The following is a 16,157-nucleotide window of genomic DNA, read 5'->3' as shown; positions in this document are numbered from 1 at the left end:
GAGAAAGGTTAGGTTGTGAAACAAATGGGTAGGCAAGATGATGATATTAAAGGGTGTCTTTGGTACTAAGGATATGGAATGGATTCATGTGGCTCTTGGTAGAGTTCAATTCTGGAAACTACGAGAAATCTATCAGGATAACCATTCGAATCCGATGCCTCCTGAAAACGACGCACAAGTGTAACCACTCTGCCACGACATTTGATTGCAGTTGAAATGCAATCAGAATAGATTTAAGTCCTATATATATTTATTTATTTAAAAACACTTCGAAAGGAATACAACACTTCTCGACTATTTTTATCAACTGATTAGTGCCACTTTCGGATATAAAAGCATTTTACGCTAAGCTCATAAAAATGCAACGATACTGAATGTTAAATCAAGTGATATATACCACTGGGCTTTACAGTTTAACCTTCTGACACGGAAGGATAAGAATAGATAAGTAAATCAGTTCCAATGGCCATATCGCTAAGATACTTTGATAGTTGTATATTATCAACACACGGGTTCTGAGAGTTAATCTGTTAACGATATCAAAAAATTTCTCTACTTTAACATAGGTACTATAGTCAACTAACGGCATTTGCCTTCCTCAAGAACACCTCGATATTTATTAGTAGACGGGTCGGACGGCTGAGGGGCGGGTGACAGTTCACATTTTTCCAAATTAATAATCCATAAAATAAGCCATATACCATGCGGCACAAAAAACGTTTTTTTCTAACAATGGTAAAGTTAACATAACTAACTATGTGTACAAACGATTTATTAAGTTCACTTTATTCGTTATATAAACATGCCCCGATGATGGAGGCAGCAGGGACCTCTGAAACGTCGGTAAACTTCTACCTGACTACACGGCGCTGCAACCCAGAAGACAACCATCTTCGGACTCGCCGCCTTGAAAACATGTTTTTTTAAAGTGCTTCGCGCCACTCGGCATAATCGGCACATCTAGGTCAACGTCGTTAAACAAACAAGGTAAAGAAAGAGCCTTCGTTCTCTGACTACCACGCCTGCGTCAACGGCGTATTTTAACTTCTCATTTTACCTTGAAGCCAAGCTGATCAGTGCTGAGGCTGATTTACGGGATAATCGATTAGGTCTCATGGCGCCCAAGTCCGCACTTGCTTACCTTGGTATGTGACTGTAGGAACAAGACCGAAATCTGTCCCGAAGAGAGGATGGGTCACTGTCACGTTCATCAGTCCAGCCCAAAAATTCGTCGCGACGTTCACATCAGCCTGCACGACGCCACCGCACCAAACGTCCGTCTCGTTCCTGGCTTCCTCCTCCTCCTCATAGGACGAAAAGTCAGGATATGACGGTAATGATATTGACTGATCAGGGTCGGAAGTTAAAAGAACCGTTGGATTCTCTTCTGACACAGTGCGATCCCGGTCGTAGTCCGTATCGTCAAGAATACTTCCTTGATGCCAAGTGCTCTTTGTGTAATCGTCTGCGTCAACCAATACAGCCGAGTTCTTCGTTTCCCTTAACAAAGGACTCGTATGGTCATCATCAGAATCACTCGAATAATCTGCAGAACTTGTAATCCTGCCATTTCCATTAAATCTTAAAAATGGAGATGAATATTCACCTTCGCCCAGAGTTGGTCTTGCATATTCTTGCGTAACGTCTTCACGATAATGACCAGAACTTGATTCACCAACGGCACTCTCTTGATGTCTACTGTAACCCCTTGTTACTTCATATTTTTCAGGAAGACTGTCGTTTAATTTCGGAGCCCAAGTTGCCACCGGCCGATGTCTCACAATTGTTCGAGTAGAATCGGATGGGACTGTAAGTCTTTGAAAGTTAGTAGGAGTATTTAACATCAATGGTGGGCCAGGAGATCTCCCTGGAGCTGGATCTCCAGCGTTCTTGCCTCCAGCTCCAGGTACTCCGTGTTGAAGATTCATCCCCGTCGCCTGTGCCACTTGCTGGATCAGAAGCAAACTTATGATGAGCGCTGTACTCGGCACAGATTTGCACATCTTCCAAAGACAACATCTGGTCCTGTTCGACACATGAATGTTACGGCACTGACACTGTAAACAGCTGATCGATGACTGAGTTTCGATGCTCTGAGGTGTGTCTGATACGTTTAGACCACTGGTGCGAATTTTTCTGCGGTTGATGATAAAGTTATTGCTCTCGTTGATAATGGTACGCGTTTCTGCACTCAAGTTCGTATGTCTGACGTCGAAACCCATCATGGTCTTATTTCACTGACGCGGTTTAATATTTCTACACAGTTCGAGAACGAAGTCCGTCATAAACGTACTCTTTTTTATCAAGGGTTTTAGTCCGTAAAGTTTTACATGACACTTCGTAACACTCCGACAAAATGAATCGAAGTTAATTATAACGTAACACAAGTTAAGTCCCAATTCTATTTTGCCTCCGTCTTACTGATCCAATGTTCGTGCGATGATTTTATTTAGTTTCATTATTTTCTGTATAACCGACTTTGTCTCGTATCAAATAATCTAATTTAACTTCAACTTTCTGCATTAAGTTATCAACAGCAAAACAGTTTGTATTGCACTATTAACACACAATAAGGTGCAAATAACATTCAAAAGATGGGTGCGAATGAATTAAATATAAAATGGTATTATGATAAATTAAATTAAAATGTCTGAATACATTTAGATGTTAAAGATGTGTAAACATTAATAACTACTCCTATATCAAGTAGTATGGTATTAATCAGACGCTTACTGCAGTAGAAAAGGGACAACTGTATTTCGTCATAATATTAAATAATCGTTATTTAAAAAAATGTTTTATGTCACACCGCGATTACAACTCAAGTTCACGCATTTTCTGGTAAATCGAATGAAACTGTGCAGTTTCTGACACAAGCCAAAATCATATGTTCTCCACATGCTACAACCTCCATTGAAAACTATCCACTTTTAATATTATCACTCACGTTGACAATGACTAACCACTTATCCATTGTCAAACCAGAACAATTTTCAAAATATATTCAAATAGATATTTTTAAAACGAATAACAAAAACGAGGTTTATTCCCGTCTGATCTACGCAGTTCCTTATAATTGCACTTCTTAGTAACAGTTTATTCAATGAAGCTTCTGGAACGCGCGACGTCGGATGGACGACTAGACGTCCTGCAACTCGGTCGGCGTTCTGCGCCCGACTGTATCGTAGTCTGCACGGAACAGAGCGTCGCTTCTAGACGCGAGGCCTTTCTCTCTCTCTCTCTCTCTGTCTATCTCTCTTCCTCTCTCGCTACTGACCGTACCAAATCAATTCTTCAAACTCCAAAGACAGACGGTTACTTAATAAACAATAATGATCTATGTTGTTCCACTGGACTGTAACGCCATGTAAACCCGTAGTTAGATGCCTACGTTTCAGATAAACATACTGTCTCCATCTTCAGGGCTGCAAATTCTGTGTTTGATAGACTCAGCCTTCACAAATACTCAATTCAAGCAAGACATTGATCTCCATTAATCAGCCTGCTGAAACCAAATATAGTAATTCTGATAATATAAATTAATTAATTTATTAATTATTAATTAATAGTGTCACATATCCATCAACACTTGTCACTGTTGCATTATCCATTATCAGACGCGTTTAGAATTCTGTGACCATAATAACTGTCTTCCATTATAATTTAAGTGAAAATTTTCCACATAACTCGGAGCAAGCCAACAAGTACTCAACGTCTGTGTCACAAACTCATGTATCAGCAGACCTGAAGACGGAGGAGAAAAGTTTCCCCGAAACGTTCACATCTACCTACGAGTCTACACGACGCCAAAATCCAGAGGAATAACATTATAATTCTCGCTGCAGTAAAAACCTCAAATCTCGTTTTCTAAAACATTTTGCTGGATTCCACCTTAAGTGGGACAGGCTGTGTACGCGTAAACCCGCTCAAGCAAGCTTGAATTCTTCTTTTGCAGTTATTAACGGTAATTAACCCCTTTAAAAGTTGGTCCCTCTAGGATTAACATACAGATGATATTCCACACTTTCTGTGGCGAAGTTCTCGACAGTAAGTAATTATTTCTTTATTCCGAAGCTCATTTAAGAGGATGAACAAGTTTGTGTTCTGCAAAATTTCCGTTTTCAGTAGGGATTTATTTGCATTTACAGAGTTTCAATATTGCGAGATCCAACAGCTCTTTCCCTTTGGCTTTGAAGAAGTGTAGTGCGAACTGCCTAGGATTAATTCCAACAATGTCAAAAGACATGGTGTATATAGAAAGGAATTCCATCAAAAGCAGACAGACTTCCACATTCGCCTTTCCCACTTCCACTGATCAAACAGTGTGTTAACGAGCCTTGCATAACCTGATATGCTTTTTCGAAATGCTAATTGCTTTATAATATTTAAGAATCCAGTCCGTACCGCGAAGAAAACACGACACTTCACCATCACAAATATCAAATGCTTAAAGCTGTTTAAAGATATAACCGTTTACACTGAGAACAATATGAAACCCGTAAATGAAAAGTTATTGATTGTTGAAGCAGGTGTGACGTATATTTGTGCATTGGGCTTTAACGGGTTACAGACACTGTGCCAACTACGGTAATTAAATACAAAGAGGAAAAAAACAAAAGACGGTAACAATGTAACGTGTCTGAAATTAAAAATAATTAACAGCGTTTAAAAACGTACTGAAAAGAACATTTATAAATAAAAGAAAAAAGTATACACAATTACATAATGAGCATCTGTGTAATTATATTCATTACACAGCATAATCATTGTTTATGAAATCAATAATAATGTGAACATAAATGTGCAGAGACTTTTTTAATATTATGAAAATAAACCATTTGAGGGACAGGCACACAAACAAACAGTATACGTAATAATACTAGATTTATGTACTTTATATGCGTACTGATTTAAGATAAGATCTGACATCTGTCATTAATTTTTGAGTCTATAAACGTTTGTTCCAAATCCCCAAGGAATATACTGAACAGGTAAAAATACATAATGTAGCAAGGAAGACATATATAATGAAATTGGTTATTTATTTCTTATCAGATTAAATGAAATCATTTACTGGCTCCTACAGGAACAAGCGGGAAATTTGTCTTTTATTTAAAAATAACGTGAAACATAATTTTACACGGTCAACAAACGAAAGATTCGTTACAATACAAAAGTTAAGGTAACTTATCTCAGTGAGTGTGTTCTGTCTCATCTTCTTCCAGACGTAAGGCAAAGCTTCTTAAGTGGTAACTTCTATCACAAAAGATTTTTCTTTTTACTGTAATTTGACATCGGTTCGAATGTCTGCGGGTTTCTATTTACGTGCTTAAGGGTACCAATAAACTTCCTTAAATAAGGAAGAAAACTGAAATAAAATAACTGTGGGTTACCGAAACTATTTAAGCCAGACTTAAAGAGTAATTTTACGGTCAGCCACGCAAAACATAAGGCTGAAAAATATCGTAACAGCATTACCATGGAAACGATTACAATGGTCAGTCATAATGCACATAGCCAGTCACTCAGTCATAAACTGTAGCTTATTATATGCACACAGATTCTCACGCTAACATAACGTGAACAAAAGCGAAAATTCAGCTTAGGGAAATTTGTGGTACAACGCAGACCTGCAATTTTTCAAAACCGAAATTATAATTTCTATGCAGAATTCCAATGGTCCAATGACTGGATTTCATGAACACGTTTTTGAAACTTCGGGTTTAGTAAAACAGATAATTTGTTCTATATCCTCAACAAATGAACTACGATGAAACATACGTTAACGCTGAACAGAACATGGCCAATTTTGCCAGGAAATGCAAGATGAGTTGGCAGTGGAATGTTTCAGCTTCTGTAACGTATCAAGCTGGTAGATAAACCAAACTTCTCCAGTGTTCCGAACAATGGAGACTACACAATCACATATGGATCAATGCATACGAACCTCTTTGAAGGAATACATACAGAGTCCCACTAACGACTGTGTATTATCGATACAAAGCACGATGCTCTGTCGTACAACTTTGGAAAGTTCTTTAATGCCAAAAGTTCTCCATCTCATGAAGAGTTTATATTATACACAGTTTACATTACTAGGAATTACTGCATTTTATTTGGGCATAATATCGTTAGAATAAATCCACGAATTCAGCATTTGGGAGTTTATAAAGGAATTACTGTCGGCTTCTTTCGTTTTTATATTTCAATACCAAATAACTAATTAAAACTGAGGAGAAAAGAAAGTTCTAAGAACAGAAATACTTGTACGTACCTGAATATGAGCGACAGGTAAAAAAAAATAGAAATATTTGCATATTAATTAAAGAACACCCCCGCGATGTGAGGGTAGAATCTTAAATTCCTGATCGTATGCGTGAACGAGATCAAGACAGAAGACACTCAGCGTGCGTTTAACTGCTTCAGCCTGTCTGCATGACGCACAATACATCTCACATCACGGCACTACAGACCAAAGGCATTGCTCACAACCTCGTGTAGCAACGTCAGATAATTTGCGGTATCTTTTCTCTTTTATTGCCTAATTTAAATACGAATAAATTTTATATCCTACAAATGGGCCTCATATTGAATCCGTTAAATCAGAACTATTACATTGAAGTAGGCATCTTTTAAAATAGGCTCTATTATGCAAAGATCCAGTTAATAGTATATATTACAATTCTAAATACGACACAGTAAACACGTCTTAAAATTTATATGTCTTACTGGGCCCAGTCGTGCGTCAGTTAAATTACGCTGTTACCGTAAAATAAGTTACATAGTACGTCTATTTTAAAAGTAACAGTGCTATAAGTACATACGGAATTTTGATGATATATTGGATACTGGGAACGACCCGTTCTTTAAGTGCCTGAGCACTGCGGGTCCCAACTTTTTCATTGGCTCGATCTATAGATATTCGGTAGTCCTCCTTGGACGACGGATCGGCCCGTCGCAAGGCCTCTACCCGTACACAGGACAACATCCATGGCTTGAGTGGGATTCGAACCCACGGTCCCAGCGACCAAGCGGCACAAGGCCCACGCCTCAGACCGCGCGGCCACTGCGGACCCCATTTTGATGATATTCACATCCTATTTAGATATAAGACAGCAAACACATGTCTAGAGAATGGAATAATACGAAGTCAGAAATCTGCGAGGAAGTTGAGATGATGGCATCACGTCATGTAAGCTGCTGCTACCAAAGGTATTCGCAGTCCTGGCGAAGTCAAAAGCGATATTTTATATTAGAATCACAATTACTCACAGTAGTATTCGGCGAAGCGTTAACTCAAAGAAGGAGTAGGATTCGTTTCACGTTTTGAAGAGAATCAAAATAAATTAATACACTCCCTGGACACTGTCACATCTTCAATTATCGGGTTTCTTGTAGTTACATTATTAACATAAAAAATTATTTCAATTATATACAAATACATGAAGGAATATATCGTCTATCCCTTCACATACTTACTCATTATAATATGTTTTCGTTATTTATTTACAGTTTATTTAACAACGCTTTTCAGTAGCTCAGACTATATAGCATTGAATGAGAGGATTACAGCGAATAATTACTTGGAAGGGATGTCTCAGAAATTTAAAAAAAATTATATGGGATTAGCCTTTTTTCAAGGGCTCTGTCTACGTAGTGTCCCAAAAGGACGTATATGTCGAAATAAAGACTCTCTAATAAACCAAACCATGTCTTACTTCAGAATTAGCACTTACTGAATTAGCTAACTTGACCACAGTTATATTTCTCTGGAAAACACAACACACAAAATTCTATACCAAGGGTAATATTCCGTATTATATTGTGTTTGTGTGCGGTCATGCGTATCTGTTTAAACATTCTACATGCAGAACCAGTTCCCTCACAGGATGCGCACCAGAGATCGCTGTATCACCGTCTCGTTTTCATGTACACCATGACAGAATTCTTATTGATACTTTCGCAGTGGTAAACGGGTTTGACTCGTTCTGAAACGAATTTAAGAATCAAAAATTTGTTCTGGTGACTTTTCCTAATCTTTCCAAGCAATTTTCGGGATATTATTAAAGTGAAAAACTTCTTGCTACTTGACTAACTTTGTTTCGTCACTCATAGTCATTCAACGAGCAGTTGATATGACACAGTGAAATAATCATATACCTATCAGGGTTAACTATGTTTAAGCACTAACGCTGTTAACTTTCATATTTGAATGGTTCTACGGATTTATTAATAACGTTACTAATTCAGTTTTTCCTGGAAGAGAAATTATTGATTACTTTGGCTTTCGTCTAAATTAAAATAAAACGCGTGTTGTTTCGTCCTTCCCTGTTTAAACGAGATTTTGTTTTAGGCTGGCATTGGATTTATGTGTAAATAAGGACAAAGTAAATTATTACAACGTACACAATCGGCCTGTCCCCTGCGATAAATGTTGAGTTGAAATTATAAACTGTTTGTGCTGCTGATTAAATTATTGGAAACAATACTGCAAGAGAAGTCACATCAAACGTTTTTCCTTGTAGCAGATTTGATACAGAAGAAACAACGTGATGTTTATTTAACCTCTGAATCTGGCTTTGTTTACATACCAATTACTTGGAAGAAGACTAGCACAAGAGACACGTTTAAACTGTGCGGGACTTTGCAACACGACATTGGAAGACATTCTTCTTCTTCTTCTTCTGTAGCACTACGGCCCTTTCAGTGTAGCCTTGGCTTCTCTTCATTGGAAGACATTACAACGTCCAATATTAAAAACTGGAAAGCAACTGTCTCTTACCGGCATCCTGCAAGAATTTCATGACTCACTGCTAAGCGCTACAAGATTTTTCTGATACAAGTCTAGTCCAAATCAACTTAAATGTTTCAAGAGATGATAAAAATTATGCCCCTGTGACATCTGCTTCCAAGTTTATCAGAGAACACGCTGCATATTTGTGTTATAAGGAGGAGATAATCATTCTCGTAATTAATCTCAAAACAAAGAGGACGAGACTGGATATGATTTTATTAACCGCTGGCATCCATAGTCATGGAGTTTTTATTATCTTTGCACATTCGTACAAAAATTTGTTTCGCCCTGTCACGCCTGATCTGCACACCCACATTCCTTTATACGCCAAGTCTAAGGTCTAAGCCTCATACGAATTAGCATATTACAAAACTTCGAACGTGACCCAGTGGGACAGTTTCCAAATAATTTGTATAATTCCAGAATGCACACAGTGAACGTCAAATTTCAAAAGCGAGTAAATAGGGTGTTTTGTATTAACGGTTCTGGAGCCAACTGAGTACAACACATTGTGACTTTAATACGACGAAGCAATTATCTGAAACATTCACACAATCTTACAATTTATTGATATTCAGTGACTTAATGTGATCACTATCATTTTATATTATGTTACGTTACGCTTATGTGATCATGACAAAACTTTTTTAATTTAAAATAACGCTCAAATAAATTATGCAAACATCCGAAAGCAGAAGTTGTAAGTTAAAAATTTTAAAAAAAACTTCTTGAATTTAAATGGTTTATATTCAGCTGAATTAATTAGTCGTTATTACTACTGTGTGGGATATCAGTTTGTTGCTTGTCCTTACGAACTCAGAGGAAAGTAGGTTATCAGCCCATAATTCGTGAGGGACTCAAATCTGCTATTCCCGTGTAAGAATGTTCAATGTGCCCATAGAATTCCAGATAACTTAAACCGCTGACCACAGTAACACAGATAATCAAACCTATTCGTTACACAAACAGAGAGCTATTAACTATTTATTTGAAATTACTGTGATTGATGAAGCCTGATATATTTCTGATACTCTCTTATTCACGTTTCAATGTTACCTACATTATTCTCTTAATAGCACTATTACATTTATAGAATATAATGTAATTTTAAATTAATTTGTTTCATCTAACCGACTGATTCATTAACTCATTAATTATTGGCAATAAATTTACATAACACGGTGTAATGAACTAGATTTGATTTTAATAAATACTCACGTTTTCAAACAGAATTACGCTCACTGCTGGGGCCGGGAATGATAAAGCCTTATAGTCCGATGGTTAAACAGTCGTGTTTACAAATTCACTCTTCGGGATTTTTATATATCACTGACTGTAGGCATCGCTTCTTTTACGTGTATTTGCGGAAAAGATCCATTCACATTGAGACGTAAAATAAATTATTTATTATCTGCATCCCTTAGCTTCTTTGATCTTTCCTTTCAAACATCTGTCCTTTGCAGAAGTACTTCTGAAACTGCCTAATGTCATCAATAATTGTAAAATACAACAGCCCCCCTTACCCCCCCCCCCCACTTCTTAAGAAGTCAATCCTACGTAACAAACGCAGTTAGAAACAGTGTCCTTTCATATAACAACCAAATACAACTTTTGTAAGAAAAATCATGTTTCTGTCTGCATGTAAATTAGTTATTATACTTCTTATCAAATAGAATTATGCGGTTCGTGAAAATAAATTATATTTGAAATACAGTGATGCAGTGATACTCTTGAATTACAATAAATATGTTTTCTCCCATCATGTCTAAAATTAAACATATCCGTTTTACATTCTGAACCACATTGATTCAAGAATACGCGTACAATTCTCTTTACAATAATAATTACGTGTTTCTACTAAGCTCATTCAATACTTAAGACTGTATTTTCTGCGAACAATATAGATTTGTGTTACAGAATGAGCTGTACCAGCATCAGCACTAGAGTTTAATATTCAAGTCATGCCAGCTTAATCCACAGTAAAATGGGAAATGTGCCCGATAACTAGCGCTCGTGATTAACTTCAATCCAAAACGACCTAAAGCTTGAATAATACTTAAGAGGTGCACGAGGAATACATGGCAAACAATAAAGACGATGAAACATGAATACTAATCCATTCAGACAAGATAAGGGGTAACCAAAACCCTTTAGCCAATCGAATTTAAGAAAGCTGAGTACAAACGCGTGTTTTAAAATTATATTATACGCTAAGTAGGATCTCAGGTTCTCACGGCTGTGAAGTCCGAAGATGGCCGACTTCTTGATTGAAGCGCCGTGTAGTCTGGTACAAGTTTGCCGACGTTTCAGAGGTACTTGCTGCGTCGTTCAATAGGAGATGTAATGAAGAACGAACAAAAGTCAAAAATGAAAGCGATGTATTTTTCTTCAAAAGTGCTGTTAGCAACAAAGAAAAATATGGAGAATATAAATAATATATGCACATAGATGGTTTCTGCTGTGTCTTCAGTAGCGAAAATACCGTGACACATTTCGCACGACAATTTCTTTGTCTCAATTCCCTGATAATTTTTATTTCTTCCTTCCAAGTATTCTCTTCGATAATTACTAATTAATAATCGAGACAGCTTTGAAGGTGGAGGCAGTATGTTCCCGCGATATGTTGCTGCTGCCTGAGAGCCCACTCGGCGTCACAACCCAGAAGAACAACACCGATCGCTTCTACGCCGTCACAACCTCAAATACAAGTTATCATATCGCAGGGGAAGCTGCGACTACAATTTGATATTTTGGTCACCCTGTGATGTAGCATTGTAACTGCAGTGCGGCAGAGGATGTCCCGGATCAGACAGGAGGAGGGCAGCTGGCATCGGCAAACGTCCAGATCCTTTTTCACTCATCAAGAGAGTTCCAGCGCCAAAACCGGGGTATCGAAACTCCCAAGAACAGCGCAGACTCACTTCTTTAGAGTCACTAAATAATTCCTCAGAACGCAATACGAATATCACACAGAAGAATGTTCAATATTTAACTCTGCAATAAACGTACTGAAAGGACCTCCTAAGTTTCACTAAATTTCAACTAAAAACTGGTTAAAACGTGTGCCGGATTTCAACGCCTTCTGTTCCACTACGACTTTAAGGCGACTATCCTGTAGCTACGTTTCAAAGGTCCTCACATCGGCATTCTTGAGGACTCAAACTGTCTCAGTCCTGATGATGATGTACTTCTGAGATTAAGCTGAATTACTGAAGATGGTGACAGCGTGTTTCTTCAAAACGTTAACACCTACCACTAGTTCACACGGCGCTTAAACCCAGATCATCATCGTCGTCACAGTCTTGAAAACCTCAAATCTTTCGATTCTACTTTTACAATTTCAAAAAGCGAGTCGGGATGGCAAAATCAGCTGAATTACTCACTACTCCCTGGAAAATCAGGGCTCAGTTTCCGACAAGGTCAGTGTATCTCATCCCTACCGGATGCAGAGCGTACATATCAAACACGTACTGAGGCCAAAACGGCCGAAGCATGAAGCTGACCACTCAACTGCGTAAATATTTACCCTGATCCCCCCCTCCCATCCCCCCGGCCTAGGTTTGGTGCTTACTCACAGCGCCAACTAATTTTACGTTACCTACACATACAGTCTGGAATAAAGTTGATGTTCATTACTTCTTAGAAAGTGGTTTCAATTTCAAGTTGGTCTATAAAAGCTGTTGACAGGAAAGTCTGCTTTTAACAGAATCTGAGACGATGAAAAAGCAAAGGAGAGGCTGACACCTTCAGGTTTTGAAATATTAAATGCTCGCTGGAGCGATGATGTCTGCCACCGAAACAAAGAATTTTTGCAATTAAAAAAAAGAGTTCCCTGAAGTATGTATGATCTACTTCGCTCTTGATTATTTCTATCTGTGTAAGCAGAATAACGGAATATATAAATAAATAATATAGGGATATACATTTTAGTTTCAAGTGGTATCAATCTGTATTACCTGTAAATGAAAAATGTCTTTTCAGAAGCACGGATTCCCGGAAAGCACATTCTTTATCATTGTAAACTTCACTCGTTAATGATCTTGGATGAAATATGCGGATCAATGAACAAACAAGATAAAGCCTTCTCATTTCTTACCCTTCACAGAATCAGCAATGCCCGCGTATGATAACATCTCCTAGCATAAATGACAAAGTGTTTCTAAAAATTCTTATTCACTTACAAAAGCCAAACAGATGTAAAAATTAAAGGCCTCCCGTCAGCTGATCGCCTATCGCATCATCGCAGTCATTTGTCTTCATTAATCACACCTGGCTGAAGAAGGCGACGAGTAAAGGAACCTGACAGCACGCAACAAAAGACTGACCTTGACCTCTGGGAAAAGCAAGATAATTGCCGGATATATAAAAATATCTGGACAGGAAGGAAAGGGTCGTTAAGTCCACGCGTTTCCACACATTCAAAACAAAATAAGAGGCTGGAACTTATTGATACTGCAAATAATAACGTGGCCCAACTTTCCTCGTACCATCACCACGCCCAAGCCCCTGCGTCCATTCCCATGAATACATTACTAACTGCGTAGTATTATGGGGTTATGTTTGAATAAGAATTAAAATCTGCATCTAAACACTTACAGCGTTCATGTAAGTGTTTATTTCCTGAAACACAATTCTTTAAAACGTTTGCTTGTCGGCGATTACGTCTAGCGTTCGTAAAGTCCGGCAACCGTTGTTAGAATTCCGAAAAGAACGAACTCGGCGCGCTACGCTGCTCTCACGGATATATTACACTTTATACAGTGACTTCACAGTTTTGGTCTTGTTTATGCTAAATCATGCAAAGGACAAATGTTTATTTATTAAATACAGACTTGGTAAGGAATATTTGGGCCCTGTAAACACGAATAATTCAGTTACCAAAGAGTAACTTTCGACTTTGCTGATTCCATGAAGCAAGAGTCCTTCCTAAGAATGCAGCCGTTCAGCTAATAAAATATTTCCCGTCTTTTAAGGGAGCCCAAGGTTCATTATCGTTTTCAATAAAACCCGCCACCGCTCTCAAGTCCGAAACAGATCAATTCTTTACACAACTTTCGACAACATTTCCCTAAGATCTATTTTAATATTATCTTCCTATCTCCGACTAGGTCTTCCGAATGGTCTCTTTCCTTCATCTTTCCAACCAGAATGCTGTACCAATTTCTCAACTGCCCCACGCGTGCTACATGCCCTGTCCACCTCATCCTCCTCGATATGAAAACATCCTAACTACATCTGGATAATATTAAAAATTATGGAGTTCCTCACATTGCAAACTCCTCCATCCGCTTCACCCCCCTATTGTCCAAATATTCTATTCTCAAACGTAACATTTATAAATTATATTTTGTTTTGAATCCGGTACACGGGCCGAACTTCGGGCAGGTCGTTGTGTGAATGTAAATTATCGTAACATAATACTTCCCCATGAAGAAAAAGCTAATTAAGAACGAACAGCTAACTGAAGTTACAAAGAAAACGGCTACCTCGTTCTCGCGTTATTCACTTACAGTGTTTAAACGCAGCAGAACTTCTACACATTTCATTATAAAGCGAGCACACACAACTCAATGCACTGCAGACCAGCCTTATTCTAGCTCAAAATAACTTCGTCTGAACACTTAACAGTCTTCTGAGGAAGTTGTCAGGTCGTCTAAGAGGCGGTACAGTCCAGTGTCATAACCTTATAAAGCTTAAAAACGTGATTATTCAGCGTGAGATTTTAGATTCATGTTGTTCAGGGTTTTGGAGCCGTGTACATTTATCAGTAGATGCCAAATTTTCGGAGAAACTTACTCTAAAGATGGAGACAGTAATATCATTATCAAAGGTTATTCAATGACGTTAATTCAGCTGCACAGTTTTTGAAGTACTATGACTGAATAAGCGGTAAGTACGATTTGTAATTCGTATTTGGGATGTGACGTTTGGCAAACATTTAATAGTACCAGATTTAATAAACTGAGAATAATCTGTCAACCAACTTGTCTGTTCCTTGTCTCATACACACTTGAATTATCGAAATAAATACTTCAAAGGCGCGTGAAAAAGTTTTGTATGCACGACACACGCAAATACATTAAAATAAGCATGTATTTGTATGCTACAACAAAGTACGTAATTCTAGATTTAACCAGACTGCAGAAAAAAGATATTTAATTAAAATTTCAACGACCGTTATTGGTAAAAGTTCCAGAAAAAACTGAAATTAAACAACCAACTGCTACATCTTACGTTAATTTTTTGACACAAAAAAATTCTCCCATTTCTACAAGATTCTACCCATTGTCTGAAAATGCGAACAACTGGCATAGAATTGATCTGGCGCTATTAACGTAATTTCACGACGCTAACAAATCGCCCGAAGAAGAATCAGGCTCATCTAAATAACACTTTAAAAACTTAGTCCTTACCGCAAAGAAAACATGGCGGTAAACCATTAAAAAAAATAGTTAATGTTGTTTACAGAAACCTGTAGCGTCATATTTAGGGCGGAAGAAAATTTACGTTCACTAATATTACTGTCAATGATATTTTTAGTGGGAAATACATTTCAACATAAACTTTATAATTTTATGTGGAGAACTCCAAACGAGACGTGAACAGCATTAATCCCGTATACACACGTCGCCTGTGTTTTAAGTGCAGCCAGTGTTAAACTGTGCAGTACGTACTATACATCGCCGTGCAACGAATTGGACAGGTGAAGTGTCATAATCGCCCATATTTCACTCCACACAGCAAGTCATAAGTGTTTTCTACGTGAGGGGCATTAATTGGAAACTTTTACATGGTGATTCAAATTCCGGTCGTTCGAAACGTCATGGAATATTTTACACAGACACGTTTGTAAGTACATTCTTCAGTCAAGAATGTGAGCTTACATTATTTACATGCATCTAATTTTTACGTGCTATACACTGTAAAAAGAGTTTATTTCTTTCAATTGTCCAATTACACTTATAACAACACTTCTCACACTGAAGATGAATGTCTTCTGGGATGTCTGGTAATTTGACCGACGTTTCTGAGATACTTACTACCTCTAACATCTGGGGCGATAGTGACCCCACCACCGAAACGTCAGTCAGCTTCCACCAGATTACATTGCACAGCATCCCGGAAGACATTCATCTTCATATTCGTCGCCATTAGAACATAAAACATCGCTTTTTACATTGTTTCTCTTTCAGTTCATTCCGCAATTTTAGTGTCACTTTGTATGAAGTTTTGTGATAAATAACAATAGACAGTTACAAGGAACACAGTCCGTGATACACACCACAAAAAATTATCTAATTAAAATCGTATAAATATTTAGTCCTGCACATTTTAAACCGATTATACCGACTTTGAAGTAACT

General features: G+C 37.8%; 1 protein-coding gene across 4 annotated transcripts in view; it reads right to left on the bottom strand.

Moving 5' to 3' along the window:
* Positions 1-16,157, bottom strand: part of LOC110838410 (uncharacterized) — a 152,308-nt gene that overhangs the window by 134,925 nt on the left and 1,226 nt on the right. For 2 of the 4 annotated variants that reach the window (XM_087350149.1, XM_087350150.1), the window contains exon 1: positions 1,142-3,187. The exons of 1 other annotated variant lie outside the window; for it this stretch is intronic. In XM_087350149.1, the coding sequence (XP_087206275.1) occupies positions 1,142-2,225 (1,084 nt within the window). In that variant the 5' untranslated portion in view covers positions 2,226-3,187. Of the gene's footprint in view, positions 1-1,141; positions 3,194-16,157 lie in introns of those variants that run through there. One more of the 4 variants, XM_087350151.1, reaches the window with a different exon arrangement.

Source organism: Zootermopsis nevadensis, unplaced genomic scaffold, assembly GCF_977971745.1.
Source record: "Zootermopsis nevadensis isolate Lab colony 2312 unplaced genomic scaffold, Znev_1.0 Znev_ptg000017l, whole genome shotgun sequence".
NCBI lineage: Eukaryota > Metazoa > Arthropoda > Insecta > Blattodea > Termopsidae > Zootermopsis > Zootermopsis nevadensis.
This window is presented reverse-complemented; position numbering and strand designations above follow the sequence as displayed.